The 26,598-nt window shown below is 41.6% G+C and overlaps 1 protein-coding gene across 32 annotated transcripts in view; it reads left to right on the forward strand.

Moving 5' to 3' along the window:
* ANK2 (ankyrin 2) overlaps positions 1–26,598 on the forward strand; it is a 180,130-nt gene that overhangs the window by 145,686 nt on the left and 7,846 nt on the right. For 12 of the 32 annotated variants that reach the window (XM_074541927.1, XM_074541925.1, XM_074541926.1 and 9 more), the window contains 14 exons: positions 1,153–1,251; positions 2,459–2,613; positions 3,356–3,567; positions 4,380–4,584; positions 5,250–5,346; positions 7,552–7,780; positions 9,092–9,217; positions 10,012–10,134; positions 10,928–10,957; positions 12,922–12,943; positions 22,551–22,625; positions 23,014–23,145; positions 23,518–23,664; positions 24,766–25,045. In XM_074541927.1, the coding sequence (XP_074398028.1) occupies positions 1,153–1,251; positions 2,459–2,613; positions 3,356–3,567; positions 4,380–4,584; positions 5,250–5,346; positions 7,552–7,780; positions 9,092–9,217; positions 10,012–10,134; positions 10,928–10,957; positions 12,922–12,943; positions 22,551–22,625; positions 23,014–23,145; positions 23,518–23,664; positions 24,766–25,045 (1,932 nt within the window). Of the gene's footprint in view, positions 1–1,152; positions 1,252–2,458; positions 2,614–3,355; positions 3,568–4,379; positions 4,585–5,249; positions 5,347–7,551; positions 7,781–9,091; positions 9,218–10,011; positions 10,135–10,927; positions 10,958–12,921; positions 12,944–15,434; positions 21,177–22,550; positions 22,626–23,013; positions 23,146–23,517; positions 23,665–24,765; positions 25,046–26,598 lie in introns of all 32 variants that reach the window. The other 20 variants (XM_074541934.1, XM_074541938.1, XM_074541937.1 and 17 more) reach the window with 3 other exon arrangements.

The raw sequence follows: 26,598 nt of genomic DNA on the forward strand, positions 1-26,598 counted from the left end.
AATTGTTTCTCAGTGTTGTGATATTAGAGTGGGAAAAGACTTTTGCAGCCAAAAATGGCAGCTCATGCTATACTTAAAAACCAAATAGCATTGTGCTGAACTAACCCCCAAATGTGAAGCCTGCTACCTACACAACACAAGGTCCAGGAGTTTATTTTAGTCTTGTGTTGTGGTATCAGAAATTTGGACTATAACGGAAGCACAGTGCTGTTGATTTTTCTGGTGTTGAAATTGCTAGATTAAACAGTAGGACAACTCTGGATTTTCTTGGCTATTTCTTCCTTCCCACCCTGAAAAGCCCATAGAAAGATCAGATTTATGTCTGCTGCTGAGCTCACTTTAGCAATATTTGGCTGAAAGCGGCAGTTTTCTGGACTTCTGAAAATTTGTTTCACCAGCTATTCTGCCCTATCAACTGTGACATCCAAAAGTGGATGACTGAAGGAACCCCTTCTAATGCAGTAGAAAACTTCATTCAGAATCTGTAAAAAAAGTGGCTGGACACACCAATAGTTTAAATCCATTTGGAAACAACTCAATTGCTTTAAAATCCATTTATAACAGGCAGTCATCAGAGTCACCATCTTTGTTAGTGCTACCACTTATTCTTTTCACATCTTGGTCATTTCTAAAAAGAAGGAGAAAGAAATCTAAAGAGCAGAAGAAATACTGTGCTGTCACATTCAGTCTTCCCATTATCTTTGTCACACACAAAATGGATTTTAAGTATGTCTCCCATTCTTTTTTAATGGTTTTCCTATCTGATGAGAGTGTCTCCCCTGCAAGACAGGCATGTAGTGTAGTTTACTCATTCTCAGATCTTTGTGCCCTTCCTGGAAGCCTTTTCCAAGGTGTTGTGCTGGCAGTGAGATCAAAAATTCACTGTACTGTTTGCAGGGGTGCATTCTAAGGTCCAGATCCTGCTCTCATTGAGTACACGGCCAAAACCTCCATGAGAAAGAAAAGATCCTAAATTAACAAATCTGATTTTCTAATTTGGGTCACCAAATTGTCATGGCTAGGACGGAACCTTATTCAGTGTACAGCCTAATTCCACTCTGTGGACCAGACAGTGGCACTGGCGTTCTGGCACAAAAAATACATAAAGTTTATTTATGTTCTTTCTTTCACTGCTGCTTTGGATGTACTCAGTAAACTTCATCTGCCTACGGCTCCTCCCCCACTTAATGAGGGAGAAAGCTTGGTCAGCCGAATCCTTCAGCTGGGGCCTCCTGGGACCAAATTCCTTGGGTAGGAGAGACTTGAAACAAATTGATGGATGCTGACCTCCCCATTCTTCTCCTCCTTCTGCAATATGATTTTTTTATGTCATTATGCCCATGATATTGTCCCTTTCTATCATTTGAAATTTTGTACACTTAACCCTTAGTGGACCATTTTCCAACCTTTGTGGTTTGTGGTTTTGTTTTGGTGGTATGTTTGTATCTTTTTCTTCAAGTACTGTGGCCTTCATTTTTGTTTTGGCATGAAATCTTCCTAGTTCTGTGCTTGATGTCTGTAGCAAAGCAACCTGGATTGGGACCACAAAAAAAAAAGAATCTACTGTAAATTTTAAACTCTTTTTTTTATATCAAGGACTGATCAATCAATAAATTTTATGTTGGATACCACCAGTGTGATAGAACACATGGCATTTACTACATACCTGGTAACCTGTGTGAGTCGTCTAATTAGAGAAGTGTATCTACAAATATCTTTATATATTCTCTCTTATTTCTAAGAGTATGTATGTATATGTATATCTCAATACAGATATATTATATGTACACATATGTGTTGTATATGTGTGTATATATATATATATATATGAGTGCATATGCTGGTGCAGTTGTTGACTTGTAAGGCAACACGGCAAATTCTTATCTCTTATACTGCAATAGTAACCCAATCAATCTCAGACTTCCTATATCTCTCCCAGGGTGTGAATCAGGAATAAATTCATTGGAATATATAGAATTACAAAGTGAAATTGGCACAGGACACAATTGCCTCTGAATTGCAATGAAATTATTCTGATTTGCACCAGTATAAGTGAGATCAGAATTTGTCCCACTGTTCCTATACATTACAGTAGATTCTCTTTGAAATGAAGTTGCACAGGTTAACCCAGACAGTAGTGACAAATAAAATGAGCATGAGTTTTTGATGGATTTGCAAAAACAATCACCAAATTTGCAGATAAGCACTATTATCTTACCAAATCTCATTCACACTGTGGAAAGAGGTGAATGCACTTTCTCATCTGTCCTTCAGCACTTACTGGGTCCCTGTAACAATCTAGTCTGTGTTAGTGACCTACTAGTTTAGGATTTTGCCGAAGTATTCCAGCTAAATAGGTAGAATTCCAGGTCACTTTGTAGCAGACTGAATAGAGTTGCTGTTAATCCTGTTTTTCGTCTCTCCCGTGTGCATTTAATGCGCTGTGTTGCTGTGCCAGGCCCGTGATTGTGGAGATTCCCCATTTTGCTGCCCTGCGTGGCAAGGAGAGAGAGCTGGTGATCCTGCGCAGCGAGAACGGGGACAGCTGGAAGGAGCATTTCTGTGAATACACCGAGGATGAACTGAATGAAATCCTGAATGGGATGGATGAAGGTATCCAGTGGCACTTGGTTCCTTACCCTGCTCCTGTGTTCCTTCTGTACCTGGGTGTAGCAGCTTTTACCATGGTGCTCACTTCCCTTGCTGAAGCAGTGGCGCAGGATGTCTCCCTTCATGAAGCTGACAATAGACTCCAGACTTGTGTTTTCTCCTGTTCCTTCTCATAGTGTTAAACAAAAAGCTTCCACAGCAAACAACTTTCCAAAACAAGGCAATTATCATACTGATCCTTTCGGAGCAGCTCCATGTGTGAGAGGAAATGTCAGTCATGGGTACTCTTGCTTTTTGAGAGAACAGAATGGCCTTGGGCTGTCTAGGAGCTGCAAAAGTTGTTATTAATTTGTTATGGGTTTTTTGCAAAAAACTTCACAAATCCCAAAGTAAACAAGACAACTCACAGCATTAAAACTGCGCTCCTATTTTGATAGTGTTTTGAAGTTTTGTTTCATTGATGCTACTTCAGGACATAGGTGAGAGAGAAGGGGCTGGAACCAACCCCTTTGCTTGTTTGGCTGATGATTTTGGAGGTGTTGCCAATGTCTTCTGTTTGCTGCCTTCGTCTGTCTGTCTGTTCTTTCTTGATTGCTCTGGTTTAGCTGAACACAGGGGCATGTTTCCTTTTCCCATTATTTCTAGACAAAATACTTTGCCTAAGTTGCCCAAAACTGTGAAAAGCTTGAGTGGACTTTGAAGGTGGCTGTATTGTTTTTGTGAAATTCTACTCTTCTGCCCTCAGTGCTTGACACTCCAGAGGAGCTTGAGAAGAAGCGGATCTGCCGCATCATCACGCGGGATTTCCCCCAGTACTTCGCAGTGGTGTCCCGCATCAAGCAGGACAGCAACCTCATCGGGCCCGAGGGAGGTGTGCTCAGCAGCACCGTGGTCCCACAGGTGCAGGCTGTCTTCCCAGAAGGGGCGCTCACCAAGCGAATTCGCGTTGGCCTCCAGGTACACTGAAGCATGCACAGAATTTTGGTTTTATTTTTGGTGACAAATCACCTTTTTTGGATGGACAGCCAGCATATCCAGCTTGTCGTGTTGTGCGTTATCTACAACACTTACAGTAAAAGTAATAAAAGAAAAAATTCCATGCAGAATCAAAGCAAGTGGTAAAGCTTTGGGTTTTCCAGTTAGTTCAGAGTCTTGTCTATTAACTGTCTATATAACGTTGGGAAGAAATTTTGGTGATTATGCTGATATTAGTGTCAGGTCATAGAATTTCCTAAATACTTGTTATGAAAGGCATCAGAGAAGTACAAAGTGCTGCAATAATTAAACATGCTGAACTATTATTAAATGTACAGATTTTCAGTGTGAATGAACCAGTATAACAATTCACTTCCCACAGAGAGGAAAGTCTTTCCTCCATCTCCATCCTGTCCTGCTGCTGCATGCATCCATGATTTACTTCTTCCGGGAAACTGTGGTTGTTTAAATCCTGGGACTAGCTGAATAGCACCATAAAACAGCCAGAGTAACCAGGTTATCATTTGCTAGTGGTTAAGTGAATTTAAATTAATGCTGTGAAAATCTGATAAGCAACAAGAAAAGAGATCGGAAGAAGAGGCAGGCATGGGAAAGTTAAAAAAGTGAGATCTCCCCTTCTCACTGGCAGTCAGTTCTTCTGTCTGCAGATTTTCATAGAAAATTGTGCTATTTGAAAAGGTGAGGGGTTTGTGGGCAATATACAGACCCAGTTCTCTACACATCATTAACTGTTTTCAAGTAACTGTTCTGTTATCTCCCGTTGCTTTGGAAAGGCACAACCTATGCACACTGAACTTACCAAGAAGATTTTGGGCAACAAGGCTACCTTCAGTCCCATAGTCACGCTGGAGCCCAGGAGAAGGAAGTTCCACAAGCCCATCACGATGACAATTCCCGTGCCCAAGGCCTCCAGCGAGGGGCTCATGAACGGCTATGGAGGCGACACGCCCACGCTGAGGTTACTGTGCAGCATAACAGGTGGGATGCCAGTCCTGGAGCTCTCCTTGATCTTCCTCAAACTGTCAGGCCCTGGGGCTGCAAAGGGTGAACTGATTACACCCAGGGGAAGCTGGATGGGGCGAGAAGCTGTGAAAATATGCTACTTTCCAAACAATTCCTTTATACCAGAAATAACAGTTGTTGTTTGCACTAACAAGACATGTGTAATATAATCACAGACTTGGGGTTTGGTGATTTTTTTGCATTTTCCTTATTGTTTGCTTCTTGAGAACCAACATACCTCTGCCTGGCAAAGTAAGAGTAGTGCAGGCTTACTGTTGCAGTTTACTTAGGAGGAAAATACTGGAGTTTAACACTTGACTTGCCATGGCTCCCAAGTGATTAGCATCTCCTTCAGTCTCCCTTAAGAGACAGAAATGAGCTGCAAGTGTTTAATTTAATTAATTAATTTAATGCTGTGCTACAGGGCTCAGCACTTAAAAATCATTTGGATACTTGGTATTTTCAGGGTAAGCCTATCCAGTCCTGCTAGCATTAGTGGAAGACTGTAGATCCAAGGAGAAAGTATATCTGGGATTATTACTTTTTTCACAGCAATTAAAAACTGTAAAGAATTTCTTAGAAGGAAAAAAGTTGCAGACTTGCTTGGTTTTGATTTTATTTTTAAACCTCTATCATTACAGGAGGAACTACTCCTGCCCAGTGGGAAGACATCACTGGGACAACACCACTGACCTTTGTTAATGAATGTGTTTCCTTCACGACAAATGTGTCTGCCAGGTACCTACACAACCAAACAGGACTTTTACAGGAATACTCTCAAATACATGCCTTTGTTCCACAAATACTTTTGTTACATGATTTTGGTTTGGAGAGTAGAACAAACAGACAGATTAATTATTATTCAAATTTCCATGTAAGCAGAAATCCCTTATTTGGGTACCTCACACATACATCTTGTAAGAGATATTACTTCTGGAATATCCAAAACTGAAAAGTCAGGCAGAAAGGGACTCTAGGTGTGCCAGACTGGGGTCTAGAAGCCTCTCTTCCATACATCTGTTCTTGTAATGAGATTTAACTGCTCTCTTACTGAAAACAGATTTTCATTAAAAAAAAAGAGTAATATAAATGAATGTAGGTATGTATTTTAGTTTGTGTTCATGATGCATATAACAGAAATGCTCCAAAATCTCCTCTGTAAGAGGAGATACAATCTGTGACCTGGAAAATATTTTGTCTAGGCTGTGTATTCCAGCAAACAGTTAAAAAAATCATGGATAACTTGCTCATGAAATTCAGTGCAAACATTCAGTATCTGGGGCAGTTATTGCTGTTAATTAGGTTTGTTATTTATTGAAATAGTGTATTCAGTGTTAAAATGCAGTCCAACCTCCAGATTAACATTAGGTGAAATACAGTATTAGATTTTTTTATCCTTTCTCAGTTCAGAACGGGCTGTTTCCCCCTGCTGTTTGCTGATGCACATTTCTGTTGGGTGTAACTGAGTTTTCCACTGTAGCAGCAGTAGCCACAAGAGGGGGATCTTACAGTGCATTCTGCTCAGTGCTGCTGCTGCTGCAGAGGTCTGTGCAAAGGCAGGAATTAAAGGCTGATTTAAAAACCACCTGTGGAAACAAGACAGAGTTTGAGAGGTCCAGATCCCTAAAACTGTCAAGTCCCCAAGAGCAGGGGACTACATGTGATAGCCAGACACTGTATAGTCTTACAATTCATATTTCTGGTAGATCTTTTCTTAATCCTGATGATGACAGGAAAATTGATTACTGTTGTTCATGTTCTGTGATACAGGCAGGGTTCCATGTAGAGATTTTAATGGGTTCTGCCTCTTCTTTTTAATCCAAATGAATGTTCAAATATCTACTTTGCCCCAAACATGATTTGAATGCTGGTGCAGTTTAAAAAGGGGATTTTTCATCTGATTTCTGATTCTTTGCTACTCACAGTAATTTTTTTATGTCTAATTAAGCATTAATGATGGACAACAATTTTACCGTTCATAAAACTAATTCTGTCCAAGATGAGCTTGGGAAAGAGATATACTTGCCATGTGAATTACACTGAAGACTTGGAGGCACAATGTTTGTTTTCCATTTCCTGAGCTGCAGCTTTTAAAAGACTTAATATCTGTTGGGGCCTTTTAGCCCCTGGTGTTTGACAGCAAATCACTGAGGCATCTGGTGGTTTCTCAGAGGATGTGGCCTCTCCAGTTGTAGCCCAGCACAGCATAATTCTCCCACGCAGGAAAAGGAAAGGATCAGTGTGCAGAGCCTTTCTGTAGCACACATGCTTTCCCTCTTGCGAATGTCAGCAGCCTGGGGTTTTGGGCAGTGTGTTTGTTAAGCATTCTTAAGATGAGCACAGCATGGAATTTGCTGCTGTTCAGCTGCAGATGAGTAAGTGCAGAACAGCCACACTCCAAAGGTGTGCTTTGGGGTTCTAATGCCACGTAATCCACCTTGAGGAATAACATCCCTACGGATCAGAGCAGCTTTTGAGCTGTCTCTGACCCCTCCTGACTTCCGCCTTCATCCGCCAGCTGGGAAACTTGAGCTTTCCACCCACACAGTGGATTTTATTGAATAGAAATGGCATCAGCTCCAGAGAAACTCAAGTGGTAGCTGGGAAAGAAGGCAGGACGTGTTACTCCTTGGAAAATGCTTGGTGACTAAATTCACATAGGAATAGTTTCTGATTTTGCATGCAGCTTTGCACAGTGGACAAAGTAATTTATGTTCACCTGAAGACCTCAGGTTTTGCTGTTGTATGTAAGGAATTGGCTGCTGTTTCCTTTAAGTTGGGTGGGAGACAAAAACCAGAAGTGACAATTCACTTTTTACTCCTCTGACTTGTTATCTCTCATTGCTCTGGTTGCCAGCTAGTGCTGCCAGGATGGGAAAACACAGAATTTCCTTTCTTAAAACCTTCTCTGCTGATGGCTCAACTCTTCATTTTCTTTTACAGATTTTGGTTGATAGACTGTCGTCAGACACAAGAATCTGTTACTTTTGCTTCCCAAGTATACAGAGAAATTATCTGTGTCCCCTACATGGCCAAATTTGTGGTGTTTGCCAAATCTCATGATCCCATTGAAGCACGGTTAAGATGTTTCTGCATGACAGATGACAAGGTTGATAAAACTCTAGAACAACAAGAAAACTTTGCTGAAGTTGCCAGAAGCAGGGATGTAGAGGTACTGTACAAGACTTTCAGTTTTCTCCGTTTTCTACTGTCTGCTTTTGAACTAGTATTTTCCACCTTCTATCTGCCACAAGGACTGAAAAATAATCTGTCAACAAATACTGTCATGATGCAGTATCAGCAGCCATGATAAGATGGAAACTTGGACTTTTGTCAGGTGTAAGGAAAAAGCAGTGAGAAAACCCTATTCCCAGAGGGCAAAGACAAACTCAGCCCACAGGGCTGAAGGGAGAGGGATGGAGCCAAAAATGGTGTCTAAATCCTGACTTCCAGCAACCCCAGCAATGCACATCACTAACCAGAAAGGCAGCTGACAGGGATCACTGTTTGTCAGCACATTCACATACCAAGAAGTTCAAGTAGCAGGTTTGATTAATATTCTGCTTCATGAAAATAAAATTACATTAAATCTGTTGCTGAGCAGGCAAAAGCTTTCCTATGTGGAATTCAGCAAACTGCCTGCTACATGCAGTTTTTCTGACTCTGTCAGCTTCCTTAGAAGGCATGACAAGTTGAAGGTGCTTTAACTTAGGTGGCACATTCTGCTTAGTTCTGTCTCTTTTCCATGAGAATCCCACCTTTAAAAGAACTGTCCTCGCTGTTCCTGAAGCTCTGACAGGTATCTCTTGTGCAGATCAGCAAGATAAAATATGAGCTTATCAAACTGAAAGACAAGGCTGAATTTCTGGGAAATGGATTTGTGGAAAGCCACAAGTGGATTTGCAGTTTGAATGGAACATTTCCCAAACTGCTGATCTGATATTCAACCATGTGAAGGGGCCATAACAACAGCAATCTGAAGATACAAGCAGTGCCATTATAGAGAGATTTCAGAGAGATATTTACCTGAAGTCTGCCTTTCAAAAGCTCTTAGGCCTCTGCATATCCAGCTGAAATAAATGGACTCAGTAGGCACACACTCGTGAGTTCTGACAGCTGAAGAGAATAATTATTTGACTGTGGTGATGAGGCCAGGTTAGCAAAGTATGCTAAAATTGGAGTCAATCAAAAATCAAAATTAAAATCTAGATTTAAAAGTTTCCCTGGATTTACGACACTGAGTAATATACTGTTGTCATTTAAAGTACTGCACTGTTGTTACTAAATTAGCAATCTGATCTCTTTGGGATTTAATAATCTGATACGTTTCCACACATTCTAGGTCACTGTACATAACAAATCTTGTAAATGCTGACAAGTCCCAACAATTCCAGAAACTGATTTGTACTGTTGTAGAGCAAGAAGCAATCCCAGTCACCTCCCAAGGATTAATTAACTGTTTGCTTTTTTTCCTTTCCAACAGGTGTTAGAAGGAAAACCCATTTACGTTGACTGCTTTGGCAATCTAGTGCCGCTCACAAAGAGTGGGCAGCACCATATATTCAGTTTCTTTGCCTTCAAAGAAAATAGACTTCCTCTGTTTGTTAAGGTAATGTTGCTGGCTCCTTTTTGGATATTTCAAGTTATCACTTCACCATATTTTTTGTGAACAAAGCCAAACTACTTAATTTATAAAAATTCCCAACTGGAGCCTAATTTTATCCCTGTACTATTCCACTTAAAAAACCTTTTTTATGAGTAGGAAAATTTGTAAAATAAAAGCCAAAGTAAAAACCCTTCATTCCTCTCAAATTAAGTAATGTATTAACCCACTGTGGTCAGGAGGGCTGCTGTCACTGAGGCACCATCACCACCTCTTCTGAGAGGTAGATTAGAGAGCACTGAAACCTCTTCCACAGACTTTTCCTTCTACCCAGGAATTCCCACTACAAAGAAGAAAACTATTACTGTTGTATAAATAACACTCTTAGAGAAATGATTTATGAATGGAAACTTCCAGTAAGTGGAGAAAATCAGCCCACTCTGTCTCTGTGTTGTTTTTGCTGTGTGCTGCTAGACAAATTTTAAACTTTCTCCCTCCTTACCAGCAATATTTTGTAAGCTTATTTTAATTTACACCTTTATCTGTGCCACTGCCTTCCTTTGGCTTTGCAGATTCCTCACCCTGTTGAATTTTCCACCAACAACATTCAATACATATCAAATACACAAACACATCCATATGTACATTTACAAACAACGGGGGAAAAAGTGAAAACACATTATTTTTGCCTCAGTGGACTTTTTCTCCCCATCTGGTCCCTCCTGCTGAACAGTTTTTGGGAAACACAAGTAGGTCACACAGCAGAGCAGCAGGTTAAATGTTTCTTTTTCCTGTGCCAGGTCCGAGATAGCACTCAAGAGCCCTGCGGACGATTATCGTTCATGAAGGAGCCAAAATCTACCAGAGGCCTCGTTCATCAAGCCATATGTAATTTAAACATCACTTTACCCATTTACACAAAGGTACTGTGAAATTATACCCAGCTGCAGGCATCAGCATTATCATGCAAACAAGAAATGAGGAGGAGGGCAAAACAGGGTTAAAGCTTTGTGGGCAGGGGCTTGAAAAAGGAAAAAATTCCATGCAAGGGTTTTTGGTGTCTTGGGTTTGGTACTTCTAATGCCAGTGTTGGGAGACATCATCAGGTATTTCCTGAGGTCTCAGAAGAGATGAGTGGGAGTGCCCTCAGAGAGTACACACTTGTTTCCTTAGAAAGTGTCAGTTTATGTTTATTCTCTGAAAACACTAGGGGTTTTTTCCTTTCCTGGTTGGATTAGAAGCTGTATGCCTTTTAGAGATGTATTTGCCCAAAATGATGATCATTTTCTTCTCAGCATTTTTAGAATATAGTAAATCTTTATTATAGCATTTTAGCATAATTTTTAAGCAAAGCATCTCAACATTTCTGTGACTTGAAATGGTAATAGTTCTTGAATATTTTAAGTGTTTATATATGCTAATTTATAGGTAAAAAAGCATGTATGCATTTAAAGTTTTGGTACAAAAAAGGATCACTAGACATCTAACTTTTCAGTTTGTATTTTGCTCGGTTCTATAGCCTTTTGTGTTTAAATTGACAGTTCAGTTTTACTGCTTTTTGTCATAAGAAATCAACTGCAGAAATGTGCTGCATTTTCCTCTTTTCTGTTAAATGTTGTGGGAAGTTACTTTTTCCTATTCTCTTCTGAAAAAAAATTGCCTTTTGCCTGTTCTGTTTCCCCCTTCTCTTTTTGCATGGCACTTTGGGACCAAAAGGAATCAGATTCAGACCCAGAACCAGAAGAGGTAATGTTGCTAAATCAGCATGTTCTTGCCTACACACGTTGCTCAAACACAACTAACAGGCACAACTCAGAACTGACCTTAGCTCAGTGCTACAGACACAGCAAAGAGGGCCTTGCACAGACTCACTTTGGGAATGGGCAGACTTGAATTTTGCCTATGTTAAGATGGCCAGTCTTCTCCATTTATAACATCCAGTAGATGTTTTTTCACTTTATTGAGCTGGGTGATGGACATCCAGTACAAAATCAGTGTTTAACCAGAAGTAACAAATAAAGGTTTGGAATGTTCATCTTTAGCCCTAACTAAGTTGTATCAGCTCCCCCCTGAGCTCCCAGCCCGGTCTGGCACTTAGAGATGTTCCTTAAGCTCTGACCCCTACACGGATGAGGAATGTTAGAAAAGCGCCCTGACATTTTGATGGTGTTCAGCTGTTGGGAACACTGTGAGATTAGCCAGCTCCCCAAAGATGATGGACATCTTTCCCATGCACTGCACAACAGATTCAGCAGCTCTGTGGCATGGCTTGCAGTTCTCTATTATCATTACAAAAATATTTACCACTCCTATGGTAAATATGACTTCTATTTTTATAGGAAACTAAAGTACAAAAAGACAAGCTCATTGATGGCTATAAGCTTTTAAACTATTTTTGTTGACTTCATTAATTTATATGTTAATAATATTAATTAGTATGATGACATAAATCTGGACTGATCTGGAAGAACTGAAAGTGAGGGAAGCTAGGACATGTTAGGGATGCAGGGTAGGCAATGTAGGACAATGTGTGCATCAGAGGAATTCAGGCTATTACAGATCTGTTACACACACTGCTGGCTGTGAGATGTAATTATGTGAGCCTAAAGGATTGCCAGGCATGCATGAACACACACGTATGGCCAGGGATTTCCTTCTGTTCAGTGTCAGCTCATGGAAAGGCAAGGGTTTCTAACATCTTGACTGAGACAGCATATTGTATTTATCTTTATAAAGAATAGTTTGAACTCTGTAAACCTTTTCAGCACTTAGTAAAACCTTGGGGATTTTACCATGTGTGGTATCTTGTACCAGCAGTACTGCACAGCTGATTTGCATTCTTCACAGTTGTCCTATTCCTACCACAAGTTTGTATAGGAAATTAAAGCTTTAATGCTACTTCTGAGTTTGCAAATTTTTCCAGAGCCAAATTTAAACAACATGTACTGGTGTGGACAAATGCTAGCAGAACTGAAATAAACTGAAATTACAAAGCTACCTCAAAAATTTACTTCTTCAGTTTTCATGGTCTGAGATTGTGTTCTGTTCAATTCTTTTTTGACAAAGACTGTGTTATCTTTTGAATAACAGAAAAATTGTATAGGTTTTTTGATGTACCCACATAACTCTGAAAAATCAAAAAAGAGGCCTGTGAGGGCCATCACTGCTTCCATTAAAGGTATCAATAGCCATTAGTGGCATCCAGCCCCATGTTCTGCCATCATTGGTGCACCTGCATTTCATCATCACTGAGCACAGAGGCAAAAATGCAGTTCATGCTCTCAGAATGAATGTGTCCAAGGAAACACAATGCATGAAACCTCCTGATTGCCTTCCAGATGGACCAAATGCCTTCACTATTTTGCTTTAGATAGAAAGAAATAAAGAACAATGTAACCACACACCTGGTAATGCAAAAGTTTAGGTCCTCTATGATTGCTAAGAGCATTTAAAGAAAATACACTGCAACATTTTGCATCTACTGTTGACCATAACTATAGTGAAGTAACCATTTTCTTGGTACTAGAGACCCTAAATAAATTAACTTTTACTGTTATTTTGACTGTTATTTTACTGCTTTTACTGTTATTTTAAATGCATTCTTGGTTCCATTTAAGTCCATGCATCTCTATACAACTAGCATTTCACCTGTGGCTTCTGTATGGCAATTGTATTTGAAGTTTTAAATCTCCTGATTTTTCCTCTTCCAGGTTGATATGACTTCAGAAAAAAGTAAGATTTTTTTTTTTCTTTGAGAATGTTATAATGCAATTTGTATGAGAGATGTTAAGAGTAAAGATAAGCATGAAAAAGCTAAGTTTTAACTGCTATTGCTAATAACATCAATACTTTAAATACATAATGAAAACCAATTTAATATCTCAGCAGCTATCCAATTCAATACAATTAACATGTAAATTAACAAGTAATACAGTTAAAAACCGTTCATCTAAGCCTTTACTTTCCTTTGACATCCCTAGTGAACCTGCTATTGCTATTTTGCTTGTATGAATGCTCATCCCTCCGTTTTTTTTTTTGTTGTTTTCTCCGTTTGTTGACACACATTCTTGCCTCATATTTGAGACAAATGACAGTATCACTTTTAATGAAAACCTAATGAGGACGCCAATCTATTTTGTTAATCTCATGGAATACAGCCATGCCAAAAAGTGATACTGTCCAAAGGAATCAGCCTGTTTAACCCTCCCTCCCTTGCCCCTTCCTTTACTGTGGTGAAATATGGCTGGAAATCTGACCTGACGGCTTGGCACAGCACAAACACCCTGTGTACATGCCCAATCAGGCTGTGACCTTGAGAGACCATGGGCGAAGGGTTCACAAGTATCTCCTTTACGGGAGAGGCAAATCAAATGAATCTCAACACACACAGGAGTGTCTCTAATGAGAGCTGCTTTCAAATGCAGCCATTTATTGGATCTGTTCAGGAAAAGCATGACATCTGCCTTGTTTCCAGTTTGGAGTGCAGCATCTCGCCTCCTCTGCAGTTAAAGTGCAGTGTCTTGCATTGTCCTCCTGCCACTTCCTCACTGCCCACTCTGCCAGGGAGTGTTCCTGCTCCAGCCACACACTGTCTGGATAGCACTTGCAATTTATTTCCCTCTGGAGTTGCATTGCTTCAGGCTGATTAACTCAATTATTGGCCAGTGAAAGAGTCATACATTTGATATTTATGAAAGTACATGTTACAAATTTACAAAATTACTGGCTGGCATTTCAGCATGCACCAGACCATTCATTGTAAAGCAGCAGCACCAAAAGACCACATTTTCAGCACCACAATACCCTGCAGCAATCTGGCTCTAATTAATATGCAGCACAAATATTTAATGTTCGTTACACTCAGGAGAACAGCGTAGCAAAATGGATCTTTTTTACAAATAAAGACAGCTAATTATGTGTTGCTTAAGGTCTCTTTATTTGCATTAGTTCTTTGACTTTCGCTGGGGTGCTGAAATGTGCAGTTCCATGTGACATGCTACCTTTAAAGGGAAAATGTCCATCTGTGATTCCTAAGTATTGTGTTCTGTTTGTAACTTGCTTCAGTTCTCCAGTGTTTTGTTCTGTTCAATATCCATTTTCTGCTAGTCCTTGCTGAAATGAAATACTACCAACAGACAGTTATGGCATAATGGGAATTATCTGCAGCCACCTTCCTGTATATTGATTGCCAGATTAGACAAATATTTCACCACAGTATGTTTACAGTATTTTCATGTACCTTTAATTTTTATGAATAATTTTTAGAGCTCTTGTTTATAACCGAAGCTACATACCCAGCAGCATTTGCAACACCTTTGCTTTGCATGGAAATAACTTGCCTTACATGAATTGTATGTATGTGTCTAGTGTGACTGTCTGTGACTTTGGGTTGCCATACATTACATTTTTTAAAACTCTGAAATCACTTCTAAGTTGATTCACAGTTTTTTCTTATTATCTCTCCTTTTCTTCTCTGTCTTCTCTTTCCTCAGTCAGTTCATTAGTTGTCAATGAGGATGTTCCAAGGAAAGGACCATGCCTCTTAAAACAAAAGCCTGTTTGTTTCATTGTGTAGGTGTGAAATCCCCTTAGATGAAATGCCGGTTTGCAGCTGATTCAGATCTCCACATATTTGATCCTATTTCAGATTACTGCAGAATTACTTTTTGCTTTTTATTTTGGTCATTAAGAAAAACAAAACTGTTAACCCAATGTTATTCTGACAGTTTGCTAACACTGGCTTTCTCTTAGAGGAAATCGACTTTGAATCAGTTCTAATGCTTTCCCCTTTTTTTCTTGTTTTTCTTTTTATTTGAACATTGATCTGTAACATCTGAACAATCTTGAGATGCCTCTCTTTGTGTAACTTCACTGTGTTTCTTCTGGTTTTGATTTGAAATTTTGTTGTTGTTGTTTTGGGTTTTTTTTAGTGGTGTCCTGGTTTGGTTTGTTCCAGCTTTGATACTGTATGTGTGGTTGTGCTCTAGAGATAAAGTGAAGCAAGTTATTTCCTGCCATTTTCCTTTTCAGTTTTTTTTCCCACCTCCTGTTAGCTTTGCTTTGCTCTTGTACCCTCAGATCTTGTGGATCCACCATTCCCAGCCCATTTTGTTGACCTTCCCACCACTACAGCCAAAGACTGTCATTTTCAGTCCTGATTACATTTTCCAATCTCTATTTTTGATTTCCATTTTACTTTCAATGTTTTTCATTCGCATCAAAGATGACGAGACAGAATCTACAGAAACATCTGTCCTGAAAAGCCATCTGGTTAATGAAGTCCCTGTACTAGCCAGTCCAGACCTGTTGTCTGAAGTTTCTGAGATGAAACAAGATCTGATCAAAATGACTGCCATCCTGACAAGTGACCCTTCTGATAAATCAGGCTCCATTAAGGTGAAAGATCTCGAAAAGTCCGCTGAAGAAGAGCCAGGAGAACCTTTTGAAATAGTTGAAAGAGTGAAAGAGGACTTAGAAAAAGTAAATGAAATTCTGAGAGGCGGATCCTACACCAGAGAAGAACATGTTTTGCAGAAGTCCCTTTCCAGACAAGAACCCCTAGAAGAAGAATGGATCATTGTCAGTGATGAAGAAATTGAAGAGGCCAGGAGAAATGCTCCATCAGAAGTCACAGAGCCGAGCCACGGAGAAGTCGGGGTAGACAAAGGGACAACAAAAAAAGGGGAGCTGGACATGACAGGAGCGGTGGATTACCTGGCAGAGGATTTGAAAACAGACGTTTCTCTTCATGAGGGACAGCCACAGGCCTTACAAAAGGAGGTAGTAGAAGAGAAAATCAAAGCTGTAGCAGTAAGTAAGGATTCTGAAAAAAAAGGAAAAGAATCTCCAAAAACTGGGAAACCAACCTCGCAGGAGCAACAGAAGGCAGCCTCGGAAGTTAAAAAGCCCCTTAGGCCAAAACTACGAGAAAAGCCAAAGCCGAAGGAAGGCAAGGTACACAGCAGCGGAGAGAAACTGAGACTGCCTAAGCTCACTGCAGATGAGGCACCGGCTGGGGAGCCTGGCCTAAAGGTGACAGGCACTCCGGAGCCTAAAGCTGTGTCCCCTGTTATTGAGGAAACTCCCATTGGCTCAATAAAGGATAAAGTGAAAGCTCTTCAGAAACGAGTGGAAGATGAGCAAAAAGTACGCTCAAAACTGCCTGTCAGAGTTCAGGCAAAAGAAGGCCCTGCTGAAAAGGCGCCTAAAAAATCAGTGCAAGTCAAAAAGCCAGTAGCACAAAAAGCCCAGCCGCCTGTCTCACCTTCTTCTAAGACAGAGAGACTTGAAGAGACCATGTCAGTTCGGGAACTAATGAAAGCCTTCCAGTCAGGGCAAGACCCATCCAAGAATATTTCTGGACTCTTTGAACACAAATCTGTCAAGCAGAAGCAACAGGCCCCTGAGAAGGAAACTCCCCGCAAGAAAACAATTCCTTTGCAGAGTGAAACTAAGCGAGTGTCAAATCTCAAGACAGACAAACAGAAGGACAAACCAAGCTTGGGGTCAAAAGCAGAGAAAGAGCCACAATCAAAGAAAGGAAAAACTCAAGTTTCCACCATCGAAACTGCCAAAAAAGCTAGTGGCAAAGACCAAGTAAAAGAGCAGAGCAGCAAAAAGCCAACCCAAACTCTCCCTCCGGTAATGATTGCTGAAAGTGCCAAAGAAACGGCGGCTGGGAAAGGCAGGACTTCTGATGATCAGGGGGATCTTGACTTCCAGATCAGCCCTGACAGGAAAACCTCAACAGACTTTTCTGATGTCATTAAAGAAGAACTGGAGGATAATGACAAATACCAACAGTTCCGACATCTCTCAGTGACAGAGGAGGGAGAGGTTAACTTGGAGCAAGTACTGACCAGTCCTTTTGGTGCTGCTTTTCCCACAGAGTATGGGAAAGATGGATTCCTTCCTGCTCTTTCTCTGCAAAGTGCTGCTCTCGATGGGAGCTCAGAGAGCCTTAAACATGAAGGTGTGGCTGACTCTCCAGGCAGCCTACTTGATGGAACCCCTCAGATCAGCTCAGAGGAAAGTTACAAGCATGAGGGTCTGGCAGAGACTCCCGAAACGAGCCCAGAGAGCCTTTCATTCTCACCAAAGAAAACTGATGGGCAAATTGAAGACGCTAAAGGAGCAGCTCAAGTACACACAACAGCAGAAACGTGTTCTACGAAGGAAGTCTCCTCAAAGGAAGATGAAAAAGGTATTACCGAGAGGCAGCTAGATGCTGCTACTGAGACTTGTGAGTCTCATTCTGACCATTTATCAGAAGAGCATGTACCTCCAGCCTCTGAAGAAGAGGCTGATAAACTTAAAGAAAGTAGCTCAGCTTCCATTGTGAAAGATATTAGCAGGGATAAAGAATCCAGAGCCACTGCACATTTCACTAAGTCTTCTGAAACACATGACACTGCTTTAGAGAAAGAAAAAGATGTAGCCTGTGAACGCCGTCTTACAGTTAGAAGTCCCCAGAAACTGGAACTTGCACTTGCTAGCCATGATAGTGAAGGCTTTAGCCCAGTTGCAGATGACTCTTTGACTATAAGTCATAAAGACTCCCTGGAAGCAAGCCCAGTGCTAGAAGATAACTCATCACACAAAACTCCCGACTCTTTGGAGCCCAGTCCTATGAAAGAGTCCCCCTGCCGCGATTCCCTTGAAAGCAGCCCCGTAGAACCAACAGTGAAGGCTTGTATTTTGGGGCAGGGTCTTCTTCCATCTGCTCATAGCAAAGCAGAAGCCTGCCCAGAGCTGGCATCGGTGCGTTCCAGGATTCTCCGTGACCCTGAGGGAAGTGCCGATGATGACAGTCTGGAGCAAACATCCCTCATGGAGAGTTCAGGGAAAAGCCCTGTTTCCCCTGAAACTCCTAGTTCAGAAGAAATTAGCTATGAAATCACACCTAAAATGGCAGACATACCAAAGTCAGCCACCATCCCTGAAGTCAACGAAGAACCAGAGGACGATTCGGAAAGTGAACCAAAGAAGAGATTCACCCCTGAAGAAGAGATGTTTAAAATGGTGACCAAAATAAAAATGTTTGATGAATTGGAGCAAGAAGCAAAACAGAAGAGAGATTATAAAAGGAGTTGTAAACAAGATGAATCTTCTGTGGTTGCCAATTCAGAAGCCTCACGGGAGGCTGAAGCATCAGAGCAGACTACTGTAGTAGAAAAAGGCATACCCACGGTGGTGACACCTGCTGCCGAATCTAGAAAGAATTCTTCCTCTTCAGAAAGCGAGCCAGAATTGACTCGGCTCAAAAAGGAAGCCGACTCTGGCCTCTTAACGGAGCCTGTGATCCGAGTGCAGCCTCCCTCACCATTACCACCTAGTATTGACTCCAGCTCTAGCCCTGACGAAGCAGGTTTCCAACCCATTGATTCCCAGCCATGCTCTGTCGGGATAGGTGAGGTTAAAGCACCGGGCAAAGGTGACAAAGAGGAGCTGCTTATCCTTGGGCACAGCTGTAAGCCTTCCATGGGCACTTGTCCTTCCAACGGTTGTGCATCAGCAGAAAGTGCAGAATCCAAATGTTGTGATGGTACAGGTGACTGTGAGATGATCAGTCCCGACGGCCCGGTCACACGATCTGGGTGTACTCCCTGTCACTCTGTCGGTGGCAGTTGTCAAGAAGAGGTTCACACTGAGTCTTCACTAACAATGGGGCAGTGTGATGCTACTGACAAAGGTGTCAAGCCCGCGGCCCTGTTACCACGCAGTGATCTCATTTCTATGGAAGCTGTGTCAGAAGAGGCAGATGGTCTTTCTCATGGACACAGTACCACCGAGTACTCTGTCCCATGCGATGGCAAACTGGCCGAAGGTTACACCACTGACCATTGTGCTTCGGCAAGGGATTTGGGAAAAACAGATACAGGTTGTGAGACATCTCACAGGGCTGCTCATGCTGAGGAGCCCTTGCCAGAGCATTCATCCCTAACCACTGACGCAGGGGAACTCGACAGCTGTGCAGCAGATGCTGCGGATGGTAGTGCTCCATATATAGTGAGCCCTTACGAAAATGTGTCTTCTGGACATTTCTTCATTGACACTGAAAGTGAAGTAGGATCTGGTAGAAGTCTGCTATCTAGGAAAACCTATTCTATTGCAGAAGAGAAAGATCAGACTGGTGAAGTTCTACTTAGCAGAGACATGGGCAGTGAATATTGCTCTTCAGAGGAAGTGTACATGGAAATAGAGCCCAAACCAGAGAATGAATTTCAGACAGTATCACAAGGGTCTCCAACCTCAGAATCAACAAAAATATCTGAATCTGCCATTGAGGATATAAGAGATGAAACAGAGAAATTTGTGGGCCAGGTTGTCATCACCAGAACCGATGTGGATTCTGACATGTGGAGTGAAATACGTGAAGACGATGAAGCTTTTGAAGCTCGGGTGAAAGAAGAGGAACAGAAGATATTTGGGTTGATGGTAGACAGGCGATCCCAAGGCACAACCCCTGACACGACACCAGCCAGGACACCCACCGAAGAAGGGACACCACTCAGTGAACAAAATCCTTTTCTTTTTCAGGAAGGCAAGTTGTTTGAGATGACTAGAAGTGGAGCCATTGACATGACCAAAAGAAACTACCCAGATGAAAGCTTTCACTTCTTCCAGGTGGGGCAGGAGCCTCAGGAAGAAGTTTCTTTATGTGAAGAAGTGAAAGAAGCAGCAGAGGTGGAATCTTCAAAGCTGAAGGGGTCAGTGGACCCATTTGCACCGTCAGAGTCAGAGGAGTCAGATATACAAGAACAAGATGCATTGAGATACTCACCCCCATCACCTGAGTCTAGTGATAGATCTGAAGAAATGATGGGTGAAGGTGCCAGCACAGGCACTGCAAAAGCAGATCTTAAATCCAGAATTCCAATTAAAATGGGTATTTCAGCTTCTTCAAAATCACCAAAGAAAGAAATTGCTGCCTCTGAAGCTGAGCCCCTCTCCAGAATGGAGACTGACACAGTTGATAGCAGTCAGGTGCCTTGCCCCATCTCTCCCGAGCAGTGTGCGGTAGAAGATGAATTAGATTTTTCTAAAGTCACTCGATTGGTTAGTTCTGAACAGGGTGAGGAGTCCCCAGACTCTTCCCCAGAGGAACAGAGATCTGTGATTGAAATCCCCACTGCTCTAATGGAGAGTGTGCCTTCTTGTGAAAGCAAATCCAAAATCCCTGTAAGAACAGCTGCTGCCGCATTGCAATCCTCGCAACAATCGGAAAATGAGAGCCTTTTCCCAGATGACTTCCTGGACAGTTCGCAGTGTGAAGGAAAAGATGACCAAGCAAAACCAAAGTCTAAAATTCCTGTGAAATCCGCTTTCCCAAAAGCTGAACCACAACACTCACACGCGGACACGTCCGTCCGCAAGCCAGAGTCACCCAAAGTGCTCGACATGACGAGTGCAGTCCCCGCAAAGCCAGACAGCCGCAGTAAATCGGAATCTGATGCCACCAGTCCCGTGGACACAAAGACCAAACGTTCCATCAAAGCTAGGAGTTATGCTGAGGCAGAGGCTGAGGCCAGGGAGAGGGAGAGTGAGATGAAGTTTGAGCTAGACTCAGATGAGGCAACAACAGCAAGATCGAAGGTATTTTCTTCACGATTGCCAGTTAAAAGCAGAAGCGCTACAGGCTCCCACAGTGCTTTTAGTCCCACAAAAGAGAGTAAGGACAATTTTTTTGATCTTTACAAAAACTCCATAGAGTTTTTTGAAGAAATTAGTGATGAAGCGTCTAAATTAGTGGAAAGACTCACGCAGTCAGAGAGAGAACAAGAATTAGTTTCAGATGATGAAAGCAGTAGTGCCCTAGAAGTTTCAGTTATTGAAAATGTGCCATCCAGTGAGAATCAGCAGTCAGTTCCTGAAGACATCTTTGACATCAGACCCATTTGGGATGAGTCTGTAGAGACTCAGATTGAACGTATCCCTGATGAAAATGTCCATGACCGTGCTGAAGGTATTTGCCAACGACTGGGATTCCCTGTGCGACGCATGTCATGAATTAAACTCTTTTGTTCTTTGTTTTCTTTGGGGTGTGTGTGTGCGTTTGTGCGCTGGTGTAATGCGTGTGGCATTTTCTTTTCAGCTTTTGGTGATTAGTTGTGCTTTTTTTTTCCCTTGTGAGCTGTATTTGGTTTTTTTTGTCTTGTGTCTGTGTTCTTGTCTGTGAAACGATCTCAAGATTGCAAACCATAAATGCTTATAAGAAGTGTTATCTTAATAAGCAAAAACACTTCTAGAAATATGTATGGTTTTGTCATTAAACTGATTGCTTAGGTCATGCACGTTTTGGCTTTTGACTTTCCCTGGCCCTATTAACCCTACTAGCTATTAACTTCTACTAATAATGAAATGCTTAGGCATCAACTGAAAGTGAGACAGGCAAATTTATAGACTTTTGAGTTGGTACACAATGAGATCTGCAGGAGTTTTAAATAATGAAACATTTTATGTTCCTTTTTGTTGACAGTCTGTGTCTGAGGAAAACTCTGAGTCACCAGTAACTCTTTTAGTACACATTCTCTGGTGCTTGGTTTTCCTCTCACCTACTTGTGTGCTAGTAGTGAGTAGCCCTAATGGAAATCAGGAGCCGGAATGACACGTGCATATCTCGAACCCTAAGCAATTTCCTGATTCAGAGGTGTCACAGTTCACATGTGCATTCAGGGAAAATCAAAATTCAAATTCCACCATCCTAAAATTAGCTTTGGGGATGGGAGGAGCTGTCGTTCTCACCTCTAGTGAAGTGAATGAGGACTGACGAATGACCATCTGATTTTTCCTTGCCTTCAATGTTGGTATTTTGTCTCACTCCCCGTCCAAAGGGTCAAAGACACTAAAATTAACAGTCTCTCAAATACAGACCATAATCTGACATGCTGTATGGACTGTTTGAGCTAAACTTGCCTTACAACACAAAGAACATGATCAGAAGCACTGGTGCCGATGAATTCTTCAACCTGGCATTTACTAAGGAGGCATGGAAAACTATGGCTCTTGACTTAGTCAAAGTCTTCAGCTGAACTTTACAAAGATGTTTTTGAGTAAAGTGCCCGGCCAAAATAGGCATAGTAGGTGCTTCAGTCCTAGATTAGGTTTTCACATGAACATCTGATTTCCAAATAGAAAAACTAGATAGTCCTATGCTTTTCGAAAAACCAGGTTTCATTTTGAACCTAGGGATTTACAAGCTTCACTTGAGTTACGCAGCCTGTCCGCATTTAGGCACAGCAGCTAGGAAAAAGCAGTGCTTTCCCTTCTTGGGCTCTCCCTCCTATGGAAATGTTTTTTAACTTGCAAAAGGCAACTTCCAGCTCTCTTTGACCTTTAGATGAACAGGATGATCAGGAAAGGACAGAGGAAAGACTGGCCCACATTGCGGATCATCTTGGATTCAGCTGGACAGGTAAAGTGCACACTTTCTGCTCCAGAGAGAAAGGAGGGGAATGGTCCACACTCCTCTCATGTTTATTTTGGATGATTTTCTGATTAGCTAAAGATATTTTAGAAAAATATTTCAGAAGCTTATTTTGTTTGGGATACCAAGAGTCCTAAATGGATACCAAAGGAACCTGCTCCAAACAGTCACTTTAATATGGTGCATTTAATAGACTTGAGGCAGCAAATGGTAGCGGGGACAAGTGAAAGTAACATGGAACGAGGTGAAAATGTTTTGTCAGGTTTTGGGATTAAACTGTACTTCACAGACTTTTACTTTTCTTTGAATGAAGTTAGACCAGGGGAGTAGTAGTGGTATTAGCAGACCTCTTTAGAGAGATGGATTTCTTTTTCAGAGCTAGCAAGAGAACTGGACTTCACAGAGGAGCAAATTCACCAGATCCGAATTGAAAATCCCAATTCTCTTCAAGACCAAAGCCATGCACTCCTCAAATACTGGCTTGAAAGGGATGGCAAACATGCAACAGGTTTGTCTCATTATTGTGTGTAACTGTCTCCAGTCTGCTAGCTGAGGTGACAGGTGTGTTGTAATCACAAAGAAAATTTGGGGAAAATTTAGGCTACAGAAAGGATGACCATGGATTGTACTCAATGTTGTTTCTAGTCTTGTCTGTATAACACATTAACTCAACAAATTTGTTAAAAGGAAAAAACCCAAAGTGCTAGTTTTTATAGGCTGCCACTTGGTTCTTTTTAGATTTTATATAGCATTGCTTCTAAATGTATCTATAATTTATATATGACACCGGGCAGTCTCCTGTATATGTCCTTCCTATGGAGAAGGGAGGGAGTGTGCTTGATTCTTAACTGAGCTTCATGGTGTCCTTCCAATGGCACAGATACCAACCTGACCCAATGTCTCACAAAAATCAACCGCATGGACATTGTTCACCTGATGGAGACCAGCGGCATAGAGCCCGTGCAGGGCCACAGCACGCGCACCTACGCGGACACGGAGCAGTCCTTGGCTTTGGACCACAGTGAAGGTAAGTGGCTCCTGACCCAAACTGCCTAGGTACCTCTCCAAGCAGCACTCTGCTCTGAAGTGTTGGTCCAGGCTTATCTGTCTGCTCTCATGACAGACCACTGGAATCCCATTTTGAAGACATGGACAGTGTAGATGGATGCAAGCACAGCATCACAAGGGTCACATTTCACTGGGTAGAAGACCTGAGCTTTCTTCAGAAGTAAACACTGTGGCCAGCAACATTTGCCCAGTTTACCTTGGGGTTTAGCTTTTTGCTTATACAAGTGCTTTCATGAAAGTTCAGAAGGTTGCGTTAGAATTTGACCAAGATATTAAAAATGGAAACTACTCTGTGCTTTGATAGAAAATCCTTTTGGATTTGAGCATCCAGGATATTGTAATTCTGTTAGGATGCTATTGCATTTCTTAAGTTTGAAAGTTCAGTGGATTAGATCCAGTGGTTGCAAACTAAAGAAACACCTCCAAATTATTTGGTTTAAGATCCTCTTTTCCAGAAGTGACACTTTTGGGTGCCTAACTCAATACTGAAGCATATTAGACAGCTGCAAAAGTCCCAGTCTTGAAGAGAATGTAGGACTAGAGGACTGTTTGTTATGATTAGCATTCTCATATCACAGCCAAGTAGTTTTAGAATATTAACCTCTCTGTCCTGCTCAAATTCAGTACAAGCTTTTTAATTTCCCCCCAGTTTCTCTGTTCTTCAGATTCGCTAGGTTTCCAGTGACTATGGTACATAAATGAGCTGCTTCTTCCACCTAGCCCTCTATGAAGCGTTTTCATCTTTTTTTGTACAGTTAATTTTTCCAGAAGCAGATAAATAACGGATATGGAGAGAAAAGTCACTAAAATCTGGGTAAATTGAGGTAAATTCCTGGGTAAATGTTATTTTGCCTGTTTCTGTCCAAATCTGGCTATAGTAGTGGCAATCTGGCATGCCTTGGGCTACTCCTAGAGGCCAGGTGCCCCCCCACTCAAGGTGTTCAGGAACTTCAGGTCATGTATTGTGTCTGGGGATTTCCAATGCACACGGAGGACGGGAAGGACCTCTGCATTCTGGTCAGACTTGTAAGGATATTTCTCATCTCTCTGTCTTGGCAAGGGTTTTCAGCACTGCAAGAGGAAGTGTACAGCTCGAGACACAAGCAGGAGCAGCAGAGACCATCTAAGGATGGCGAGCCAACCGAGCACCCCCCTCTGGTCTCCGAGGAAGACGTGTCTGTCAGTTATTCCCCATTCCAGGACAGTACTCCCAGGAGCGAGGCCGAAGTGTCCATGGCTGAGCTTCTGAGGCAAGCACACAAGGAACAAGTAGAAGCTGAATTCTCAGGGAAACCCCAAGATGTGCCAGGGAAACCATCTGCTTCACAACAGGAATATTTGTAAGTGCCAAAAGAGCAGGATGAAGCCATAGGGAACAGGTTCTCTTTTCTCTGTGTAATGAGAGGATTTTACAGTTGCCTTTGAAACTTACAAACACACTAGAATTTTCCTCCAATTGTGGTTTTCACTTTTTAATCCATGAGGAGGAAGCCTTAAGGCTGAGGGGAGAAAGTCAGTCTGTCACTGTGAGCACACAGCAATAACTGTGTCTGGTACATAGAAAAGAAATTCAGGTTAGTAGAGAAGTGAAGGGGGTTTTATGTATATGTTCAGTACTCATGTCTTGGATGACAAGGGATGACATATTAATGAAAGTAATCAAAATCTTTCTTCAGATTCTGGATGGCTTTTTCAATGGAGGCAATTTTTTTTCAATTTAATCATTACTTACAAAACTCGTAACTACCTCTTAAGAGCTGGACTTCTAAAAGTGCATTTCAGATGGCCAAAGGAGCAGAAACAAAGTGTTACAGAGGCAAGACACAAGTACTTACAGGAATAACACATGATAGAGTACACATAGAAGACCTGTGCAGCAAAAACTTGAATTCTGAGGTGGGGCTGTCAGTGGGGTTGGTGTTGTTTGGAATGGAATTTGAAATAGATCATGTTTATTTCTCCACAGCTTCCCTGATTATGTGCCCATGCTGAGACCTCTTTGCAGGGTAGAGTCAGGTATTAATAAGCCAGCAAAATACCAAGAATCCCTACTCAAAGATGTGATTTTCCTGGAGGTGATTAGCTTTGATGTGGAGATGCAGCTCCCAGCACTCAAAGGACAGCTGAGTCCACCAAATGGACTTAGGGGGATTCCTTTGCTCAGGATGTGCTGGGAGAGATTGTGGGAGAAAATACCATCTAGGAAATCTTCTGTTGCAGTGTTAGGCAAAAATACCAATGCTCCCTAAGGATTTGTATCAGGAAATTAATTTCTTTGAGGAACAGAGAATACTTTGAGACAATAGTGCCAACACTACATGAGAGTAATGAAGACAGGGAAATTTCACTACACTGCAGGTCTGATTTTAACTAGGTGGAAAATCAGGGTAGATTTAAATAGGAACATGTAAGGAACATGCTCCAAGAGGAAATATACAATATTGAATGTACATTTGCTGGAATTAGATGTATTTCTTTTATAAATATGTTACATAGTAACTAATATAATAGTAAGTTCAACTAACTTGGGGCAGTGATTAACCACGAATCAGGCTCAACCATAAAAATGCCATTACAAAGAAAACCTGAACCTCTACTAAATTTCTGCTTGCTAAAGCTCCAGAATTCTACATGAAAGTTGTTTTTTCCACTTTGCAGCTGCACAGCTTGTGCTCAGTGTTGTAGGTGCCTCACATCCTTCTCTAGCAATCCAGGCTCTCCCACAAAAAAACCCTAAATGGTAGTATGTAGAGATGTGAGGGCACAAAGCTCTCTGAAATACTTTACAAATACCAGGTTTTGCAGACTTGCATGGAAGGGTTGGATATCCATTTGGAGATTTGCTCAGGAAGATGGGTGGCATTCCCGGACAGACTGCTCTGTAGTTCCTGTC

Source organism: Zonotrichia albicollis, chromosome 5 (genome assembly GCF_047830755.1).
Source record: "Zonotrichia albicollis isolate bZonAlb1 chromosome 5, bZonAlb1.hap1, whole genome shotgun sequence".
Classification (NCBI taxonomy): domain Eukaryota; kingdom Metazoa; phylum Chordata; class Aves; order Passeriformes; family Passerellidae; genus Zonotrichia; species Zonotrichia albicollis.